Below are 10764 nucleotides of genomic sequence, written 5' to 3'. Positions count from 1 at the left end.
ATAATAAGCATGTACAGCTGAGTTCTGAAAGCCCCTCTGGAAAATTTACAACCGCTAACTTATAAGAACATAGGGAGCTGCCTCTTACTGAGTCAGAAACGGAACTTTTTGTTCCATTCGTGGACTCCTGCTTGTTGAACTTTCATTTATGTATTTTTCTGCACACAGAATGTCAAGGATGCAGAAGGGAGGAAAAACTGACTTTGCCAGCACATACCAAAGTATTCGGTGTTCAGCAAAAATAAGGGGTTTCAAAATGCCCATCAAGATATGGCTCTGTTCTACCACTAAAATGCATTTTGTAAGTTGTTATGTAAGGGACAGGCTTTATCACTGCCCAAAGGACTTACTGTTGGCTACTCCCCACATTCGCTCCTCTTGGAATTGCAACATCTGGTACGTAAAGCCCATTCCTTCCTCCCCAATGAGGTATTTTCTGGGAACTCTGACATCTTCAAAAAAGATTTGTGCCGTGTCGGATGACCGCATGCCCATCTTGTCGATTTTCTTAGCAATGTGAACACCTAAAAATAAGTGTTCGTGGAAAAAGTGACAGGAAACAATTAGTCCCAAACGCAACTGTGGTATTTTCTTTTTAAAAGGTATAACCAAGAGTCTTCCTTTTTAAACACATAAGATTTTAAAATTTAAGAACACATGCAAGTGTGTGTGTGTGGTTTTTAAAAAAACCCAAGATAAGGTAAATACTTCCATTTCTACCTCAACTGTAAAACAGTGGTGCTGTTGTTAATCAGCAAATCAGAATTCTCAAGATTTAAAAAAGGTCTTGCTTTTCATAATCCTGGAAACAGGAACAGCTTCCTAATGAGAGTAAGCTGAATTTTAAAGTGAAAAATGTCAAAACTGTCCAGGTTTCTTATTATGGTAAAACGTTAGAATCTTGATTAATAAAGGAAACAAAACATGTAAAAAAAAATTATAGAGAATTAGTATGAAATTTGTTCAGTCTTTCAGAGTGTCATTCAAGTACCTAAACCCTTGAGAATGTACCCTCCATTCCCATCCAGAATTTGGTTCTGAGAGCAAAACACCCGCAACAATTAACCTCAGGTCATTCCAGGATAAGTGAGTTTTTAAAAAAGAAAAGAAAAGCATTTGGAGAAAATGGGAAGGAGTGGGTTGAGAGAAGGGGAAATTTCATCTTTGTTCTCTTTGCTGGGTGGAGGTCAGAATGAAATAGATAAATGCTATTTTCTTTAAGGTCACATGACCCGAGACAGTCAGCAAAACAAGGCTGCGGAATCATCCTGGGCTTTCTTCTCTTTTTAACCATGTGTTGGCATGCCAGGGATAAGCAGCTATGTGTCGGACTATATGGAAGCTAGCTGCCTTAGACCAAGTCAAGCCATTGGTCTGCCTAGCTCAGCATCGTTCACTCCGGCTGCTAACAGCCTCCCAGGGTTCCCCCAAGGAGCTGGAGGCAGTGTACATGGTTTCCCCCTCCCCATTTTATCCCATGAGCCTCTAGGGCTCTTCCACTTAATGTTTCAATCTTGCGTGTGTAATTAAGCCCATTAGCAGAGTGGAGTTCACAGTGACGCATGGAATACACGACAGCATGACTGAAAACATCCTCCAAATTCCAAATCCAAGTAAGTTTCTGAATCTTGGCTGAGTAGCAAAGTCCTAATTTGTTATGTTTGTAAGGCCGCTTGGTTAGAACTGCACGCACATTTGTAATTCTAAAGGAAACAAAAGTCCACAGAATGATAATCAAAGCAGCTGGATTCAGTAAGGTTCAAAAACTAAGAGAGGTATTTCACCCTGGTTAGGAACAAAACAAAGAAGAAATAATTCAGGATTACTGGCCATTTTTAAAAGAAAAAACAAACGGGCTGCAAGTTTAGCTCTGTTATGACCAGACTTAATTTTGGTGAAGTCCATAAACTCAGTTCACATAAATTTTAATTGATCTCAGGCACAGTATTATCATTCCATCCATTTGTATGTTCAGGCAGTGGGCGCTGTTTACTTATGTAGCCCAAACAGCACCACCCACACGCAAGGGAAGATATCGGCAGGTTTGAGGGGTGGGGTGGAACCCAAGGTTCACAGAAGTACACAAAATATTGAGGGCGGGGGGAAACCCCTAAGGAGGAAGGAGAAAACTCCAAAGCCAGCCTGACGAGAACTGGGTGTGCTCAATGGCCACAGAATGCTGACAGACCATTGTGGGAGGGTGGTAGTGTTAATGGAACCATGAACAGAGGCACTGCATGCTGCAACATTTCGTTGCGGTTCCCACCTGTCCTTCTCCAATGCCAAGAGGGGAGGGATCAGCCCTGAAGATGCATGAGAAGTTTGTTGGTTTGTTCTTTAAACGGAAAAGGAGCAGTTAATGGAACAAAAGTCCTTTAATAATAAATGGAAATATTTTCATCTGAAATTGTGGGCAGTGCTGACAATGGAGATTCCAGTCTTATCTGGGGGGAGAACAGTAATTTTCCCATGCAGAAAACATAGTGACTCTGATGCAGGAAACCATACTATGGTCTGTTCACATCGAAATCGGCCACAACTATCTACTTATCCTTAAGTTGACCTGGAGGCCTTCATCAGTTGTCCACAAAGTCTCTGTGATCCCCTTCACTGCCTCACTGAATCATGAGATGCTGAGAGTGGTTGTCTCTTTCTCCCATGAAAAGTACGCAGAGCTGAAGAAGGAAGTTTCAGCTCTCTGTGCTTTTCAATTGTCATTGCCAATTTCAAATCTACATACAGTGGTACCTAGGGTTAAGAACTTAATTCGTTCTGGAGGTCCGTTCTTAACCTGAAACTGTTCTTAACCTGACGCACCACTTTAGCTAATGGGGCCTCCCGCTGCTGCTGCGCCGCCGCAGCACAATTTCTGTTCTCATCCTGAAGCTAAGTTCTTAACCCAAGGTACTATTTCTGGGTTAGCGGAGTCTGTAACCTGAAGCGTATGTAACTTGAAGCATCTGTAACCTGAGGTACCACTGTATATGTCTTTGGACATATTAAACTGACCCCAGCTTCAACCATATTTTGTAAAGAAAGATGGTGATGGCTCTGGGTTTTCATTGGTTTGGACCCCAAATTGCTCCTTTGTCGACTGTAAAGTACCTGGAGGAAGCAATTTCTACAAACAGACTTTTCACCTGAAGCCCCGACCACCACCATATCCCACATCACTCCCAAGCCGCCTCCAGCTCCCAGGAGCAGATTTGTAGGAAGGGAGGTGAGGGGGTTGCAGAAAGGGAAAAGGTAAGGCAGTAAAGCCTATTTCATGAACTGTTTTAAGTTCATGGGTGGAAAGTTGGGATTCTGGCCATCAGGTTTCCAGGTCACCTAATGAAGTTAAGCAACAAAAACAGCTTATACAGCAAAGAAATATATCTATCTATCTATCTCCTGGCTGTAGCTTTGGTGACCGTTCTCCAGGACATACTAGATTGATAGCAGTATTGTTCGGTGTGTTTGGATGTTTCAAGCCGTGTTTTTACAAGTATTTTTTTTTAAAAAAAGAAAATAAAAATCTGTGGGTTTCTTATCTATTCCTACAATAGGTTACAAATTACCACATCAAACACATATCTAAGAGAAAGATGGTTTTACATTTCCGCTGCTTGGGGTGAGGGAAGGGGTAGAGACTATGCATAAAATATTTACTTTCCTTTCGTTCCCATTTCTCATTTCCCACCCACCCCACCCCCCGCGACTTTCAAACCATGACATATCATTTAGCCTCTCTCAAATGTGATTGATTAAGAGAGTATCTCATTTCCAGGCAACACTGTTTTCATTTGAGGATGGAAGGACAGGTTAGAGAGGTCAGAACAGAAGATGTTCCAGCCCTCCAATTTTTGGTACTACTGCCATTTCCCCATATAATTTATTACATTTGCATCCTGCCTTTGTTGCATCGTGGAACTGAAGGCAGCAGACTTGCAGTTCCCAGGCGGTCACCCATCCAGGCACATGCCAGACCCGGACCTGCTTAGCTTAAGCAAGTTGGTGGCTTCATGTGCCTTCACAGACACTCACAAAGACACCAGTTTTATTACCAGGTAGCTTCATCGGCAGACACAGAAGAGATTTGTTTCTGTGAGGTGGTCCGTCACTAGTGTTTGCCAGCAAGCACATCCAATCAGCCTGACAACCAGATGTAATCCACATTTTGCCACCATTTATAACATAGTCATCTCCTTTTCTTACAGCCTTCGTCTTGATGCCTATTCAAAAGTAAAGAAGTTGTTAGGTGTACCTGTTCCAGAAATAAGGGGTCTAAAAAATAGTTTCAGGCTGTATAGGGCTTTGTGTAACAGCACCAGCATACGGGAACCATTCTAGTAGCTAACTGGCAACCAGCGCAATTCTTTCAGCAGTGGTGTAACACAATGGTTATAGTCTGCCCTAGTGAGCTGAGCTGAGCCACTGCATTCTGCACTAACTACAGCTTCTGAACCAACCTCAGAGGCAGCCCCACATGTTGCCATTTGCATTGCGATATCATGCGAAACACTAGGCCCTTTCCCCCCAAGAGCCCATTCTGCAAAGCTTTTTCGTAACAGCACGCAATGTCCCAAATGCTGTAAGATTATGATCCACAACCCTGATGAGGAACCCTTGTCGCCACCAGCTCAGGAAGCCCACTCACAGAGAATCCTTTCCGTACCCAAGGTCCCAGTTTTGTGTAATTTCAATAGCCCTCTGCAAGCTAGTAAGTCGCAGCTCTGGCAAGAGTGATCTGCTCTCCCCACTGCAGCCGCTAGACATGGAGGAAGAGGGAGGGGAAAGCAGTGGTCCCTCCCACTTTAAGTATGGCTCCACCTATCAGTGGCATGTAGCCCTTGACAGACTGCCTTGGAGAGAATGTGACAGAAAAGGCTACTCATCCATGCCCTATAGCATAGCAACTAGCAACTTAATCTCCTGCACATTTGTGAAACTGAGAATGTAAACACAGTTTACTGGGTGATCTTGGGCCAATCACCATCTCGCAAAATTAAAGTTTCTGTGTTGTCTGTGCGGGGCAGAGGGATTGCGTGTGTGTCACCCTGAGGAACTTGGAGGACAAGATCCAAAAACATGATGAAATGAACACCAGCTTACACGTCTTATAAAAATCCTAAGCATCGTCTATTTACTTACTTGCAACATCTGAGCCTGCACCAGGTTCACTGACTCCTAAGCAAGCCACAACATCTCCAGCTATACTTGGGGCAAGGAATTCTCTCTTCAGCTCTTCAGATCCAAATCTGCAATGTGAAATATTCAGAACATTGTTTGCTACAATTCTGAAGATTTCTGAATGCAAGTGGCATTACAATAGTCCTCCCCCCCCCCCCATTTTTCTTCTTTGAACGGGGGAGCAATACTTTCATTTATGTCTTTTCAAAATACATATTCAAAAGAGACAGAAGCCATGAAAATAACTTGTATGTCTGCAGTAGGGGAGAAACAAAAAGAAACCACAGAAAAATAAGATTTACAATGTGGCTATCAACCAATAAGGCAAGGGCACTAAGAGGCAGCTTCTTCTAAGGAATGAGAACCAATCCAAATGGACTGGTGGCTTGCTGGGGCAATTGACAAATGCCCTGTGTTTTTGCAATACCCTCCCTTTGCAGTCCCTGGCAAGCAGCCAAACACACAAAACTCCAAACATATAGGGACATAGGAAGCTGCCTTATACAGAAGCACCTGCTCACACAAAGGGGTTCCTTTGCCAATGACCATACTCAATGCTTCTACGTTCATGTATTAATTTACAAGGCCCTTAACAATTTGAGTCCAGGATACCTCAACAGCCAGCTGATCCCATATATCCCTGCCTAATCACTGAGTTGTTTGGGGGAGTCACTGTTAAGAGGCCTCTCCCCCGGCGCTTGGATGCACAGTTTGAACACAAGAGGAGCTGTGTGTTTAGTATTGTGGGCTCAATTTTACACAATGCCCTTCCAGTTGGGGGACAAGAGGCTTTCCTCCTTCCTGAACCTCTGGTGTCTACTGAGGACTTCTTTTTTTGCAAGCAAGCATTTTAACTAAAGTTTGATTTTATAGATTTAACTGATTTTTCTGTATTGTGTTTTTGTAAACCGCTTAGAGATTTATTACAAATTGCTCAGACAAATAAAGATAATGGCATAAATGTGCAGACTTTGACACAGCCCTGCTCCTGCCCTATATTCAAACAATACATGAGTGGAACTGATGTTTCAACTCCAGAACAAAATGTGAATGCAATTCTGTTGAATGGAGTTGCAAAGAAGATATTTGTAAGGGCATCCGAACACTATTACGTTTACCACACTCACTTCTTCCATGCAGATGCCTGTGTATCCCAGGAAAATGCTTCCCAAGCTCCCCTTAAACAGCAATCAATATGCTTTCTGGCAGATGGAAGTCTTGCTGCACTGAACAAAAACATGTCTTAAATGCCTGCACTTCATTCTGATTTAACTGGGGGGGGGGGCATTTGTTCCCTTCTCTTAATATGAAGGAGGGAGGCAGGGAGATGAGATGGTACTCTTTCTTCTTTCACATCCCACAGGGGAGGAAAAAGGAGCCGTGCGGAGCCTCGTGCAACTGAATTAATTAAATCTAGAGTGAGGAAAGTTTCTAATTAGGACTGACACTTTATGACATACCATCAGTGGGGGGAAAATTGTAGCTTCAAGTAGGAACAGCTGCAGGTGAGTTCTTTCACATTCCACATTTCATTAAACCACCCTACGCTCGCGTCTTTCTAAGCGCCACGTCAAATGACCCACTTCAAAGGAGATGGCAGGTCTTCCAGGACGAGTGCGGCACTTGGCACACACAAGTGGCGCAGCGGATCTGCACAGAAGGGCATTGAACAGCTGATAACCCAAGACTGAGCAGCAGCAATACTGAAAAGAGTCAATCTTGAGAGTCACATGCTTAGGGAGGGTTGAATATATCCATTTCTGTTTCTCTCCGTTTCTTGTTTTTCCATTCTTAAGTTTGGTTCTCCACATCAGTTTGCAATAATAATAATAATAATAATAATAATAATAATAATAATAAAAAAAAAAAAAAACAGGCCTCATGAAAAAGTCTCCTAATAAGACACATTTCTGGAACCAATTTTTGCTCTATACATGTTTTTGCTAAGCAAATTTCCTCAATGTAACAGATATTTTTTGTATGTTGTTGTTCACAAATATATGTGCGTACAGTATATGAATCTTCACACATGTACGTGTTATGTAGTTGAAGAAATGCATTGCAATATCCAGAGAAGTGAGAGTTTTGAAGGATGGATGATGACTTTCTGCAGGGATTGACTGTGCGATCAAGTTCCCTGCAGTGAACTCTGATAAGCAGCTGATTCAGCTGCATCCCCACCTGCCATCAGGTATGGGGAAAGTGGCCATGGTTGGGGGAAAACAACCTTGTGGGCCAAGCTGGGACCTATGACAGGCCAAAGCTGGCTTGTGGGCTGCAGACTCTCCACTCCTGCTTTAGAAGTTTTATTCAAAAATTACTTTCTCAAACCTCAGTATTCCCTTAAGCATGGTGATGCCACCCTTTTGTTGGAGACCTGCTATGGGCTGCACTTCTGTTGCCCCTGGAGTTTGTTATTAGAGGGAAGGCTAAGCAGTCCATTTGAGCTCCTGCAATTCCTGTGGAAAAGAAGTATCAGGGTAAGTGGTTTAGGGTTTATTATGCAGGACTCCCAATATAATCAGAATTTCTCATGTTGCTATTCTGCCAACAGTGCCTGCAATTTCTGCTGCAAAGATTCTTGTATTCCAGGCATGTCCAACAGGTCGATCGCAATCTACCTACCGGTTGATCGTGGGGTGTCTGTGGTCGATCATGGTCGAACTTTTGGTGAAAAAAGCTCAACAATTCTGGTTATTCCTCCCCAAATAAGCTCATCAACTCTGGTCATTCCCTACCCCCCAAAAAACTCAGCAACTAACTGTGGTCAATCCAATAGGTAGATCACTGCCAGTTTATTTATAGTGGGAGTTGATCACAGTCTCTTGGAAGTTGGATGTGCCTGTTGTATTCAGTTCTCAACCAAAGTGTCCCTTCCCTGCCTCCCCCCCATCTCTTTTAGTGCAGCATATTCTTGCCATTTCCATGAGACATTTGTGTAGCTTGTAAATGGATATGATTAGTATCCCAGAGGCTGTCATTGCCACATGGTGGTGAAAAAACACAGCAAATGTAAGCCAAAACACTGGGGGAGGGGGGGGATGAAGCCATGTGTCGGCTATTTATTGATTTGTTTAAAAACCACAGGGAAGAATTAAATATAATAAAAGCCTATTCTGGGGAATTCTTTCCACAGTCTTATTGCATCAAGCTGCCATTTTTATCCTCAGCAGTACAATAAATGGGCCAGAGTTTGGGAGGAAGCAATCGATATGTGAAATTATGGCAACCCGCACGTTGCCAGGGGGTTTATACCACACATGTTTAAAAGGAAAAAGAAAATGCTATTTGGAAAGATCTCTCTGGGGGAAGCCTTCATATCGAACAAAGAATGTTCACATTTCTAACTTGTCTGGATAAATTCAAGAACAGGGGTGTTAATTCAGAAAGGAGTAGAGGTGGGAAGACAAGCAAAATGCATTTTACACCTGGACCTGACCAATTCCAAATTCAACTTTAACCACACAGTTGGATTACCACAAAGGACTTTTTGTGGGGCCACCCTTGGGGTTGGTCCTGAGGCTACAGGTGGTGCAGAATATGGAAGCTAGGTTGCTTGTGGGGACAAATTACCACCAGCATATAACGTATTGATTGCAGGATTTTCACTGGCTGCCGATTTGCTACTGGGTCAAGTCCAAGGTGTTGGTACTAAAATCTACAGCTCAGGACCAGGTGACTTGAGACACTACCTTAAACCCAATGGTCTGCAGGAAAGCTTCTTTGGCAAGTTTCACAAATCTCAGAAGCCGGTACTCCAGTAACTCAGAGAAGGACTTTCAGTATGACTGCCCCTGTACTGTAGAATAACATTTCTGTCAAAATGGGCACCCATTATCTCCACTTTCTGGAAGCAGCTGAAGACATTTCTTGTCCCGACAGGCTTTCCCAGCTGGGTGAATGCCTTAAGATGATTGTGTGCAAGGCCAACAGTAATTAATGATAATGAGCCTACATGTGCTTAAATCTGAATCCACAGGCTTCCTTGATAGTTGACAACACAACAGAAGACAATCTCTGCCCCACCAAGAAAGCATAAACAGGTTGTCTCAGAGGCTAGGGAAGCCATTGATCCGCTTCAGCTGTGGCCACTGATGTAGCCCATGCATTGGTAACCTCAAGTCTGGATTATGACAACACGCTGTATGTCAGGCTACCTTTAGCTTTGCTCAAGAAGATTTGGTCTGTGGTGCTTTTAATGACCACCTTACCCCATATGTCCCAAGTAAATTACTGCGATCATTTGGGAGAACATTATTAGTTGGTCTTCTGTAGTCCAGAAGCATGACTTGTGTCAACAAGGAGCCATGCCTTGAGTGTTGTGGGCCCAACTCCATGGAACTCCCTTCCATTAGAAACCAAGCAGGCACCATCTCTGGTAGGTTTCAGATGTCAGGTTAAAGCTGTTCTATTTCAGAAGGATACTGTTTTGCTGGAAAATGTGCACAAAAGGGCAACCCAAATGATCCCATGGCTGGAGCAACCAACATTTTTGACTTATTAGTTTAAAGGGAAACTGAGCAATGGTGATGGAGACATGACAGGCATAAAAATTATGAACGGTGTGGACAGAGGGAACTTTTCAACAGCGTCTACATACATAAGTTTCTAAGACAAGTGATAAAAATCCCTTTGAGATTTTCTTTCATGGTATTTTCAATTCTGGTGTCTATATGTTAAATTGTTGATGCTCCTATGATTCTCTCATCCCGAATTATTTCCATCCATCTTCTTGCAAATTAACTGTCCAATCTTGTTCTTGTCTCTATCGAGTTGGGTGGCAATATTACCTGCTGAGAGTTTATTTACTTTTTAATTTTTTTACCTTGAGGCTCGTCTCATCAGCAGTAGTAATGGTACTGCAGTGGAAAAAAAACTTGTAACATGGCTTCTATTTCCTGAATTTCCAAACAAGATAACCAGCAGCTTTGATAAACTAGAGCGATTATCGACCTGCCGAAGAGGTGGGTGCTGGTGAGCTGAGATAATATGCAGGCTCAGGTGTACAGAACCATTTCTACTAATGGATTTTTCTATGTTACCTTTCCTTCTAATTTGCAGAGTGGTCTTTGATCTTCACAGCATTTGCCTTCAAAACAACTGCTAAGTAGGTCATATGGCAGTTCCCATATTACAGATGGGAAATTGGGGCAGAGGGCACACCTTGCCCCATACAATGTTCACAGAGGCAGCTGGAGGGGCCATCAGTCAGGCAGTGAGCCGGCTTGACATTCTGAACACATGTGGGGAAACCTGACAGTGAGATGCTGATCTGTTATCCAGGTACTAAGAGTCAACAGCCTCCTTAGATATGGTTACACCACAAGATGGATAGGAAGGCACTTTCCCACTCCCAAGCTACGCACTGCAGCTAGAGACCAAACTGGATGTCAAGGTGGTGATGAAGTTGATGATAACAATAATGTTTTGGGGTTAGCGCATCTATTTTATTTAGTGTTGAAATATGTGCTTATATCACACAAACTATCTGGAAAAAACCTCTTGCATATTTACAAACTCACAAAAAAGATATGGCAATTACATATATGAAATGTATAGTATTATGGGGTTTTTTGTTTTTCTTTCTTTTTC

The 10764-nt window shown here is 42.8% G+C and overlaps 1 protein-coding gene across 1 annotated transcript in view; it reads right to left on the bottom strand.

The window, feature by feature from the left end:
- LOC309353136 (putative acyl-CoA dehydrogenase 6) overlaps positions 1 to 10764 on the bottom strand; it is a 59456-nt gene that overhangs the window by 14301 nt on the left and 34391 nt on the right. The window contains exons 4-6 of the mRNA XM_081882282.1: positions 5134 to 5240; positions 4047 to 4214; positions 351 to 524 (exon numbers count right to left, since the gene is read on the bottom strand). Coding sequence (XP_081738408.1) covers positions 351 to 524; positions 4047 to 4214; positions 5134 to 5240 — 449 coding nt within the window. The remainder of the gene's footprint in view (positions 1 to 350; positions 525 to 4046; positions 4215 to 5133; positions 5241 to 10764) is intronic.

The sequence above is a fragment of the Podarcis erhardii genome (genome assembly GCF_964252035.2).
Source record: "Podarcis erhardii genome assembly, chromosome: 12".
NCBI lineage: Eukaryota > Metazoa > Chordata > Lepidosauria > Squamata > Lacertidae > Podarcis > Podarcis erhardii.
This window is presented reverse-complemented; position numbering and strand designations above follow the sequence as displayed.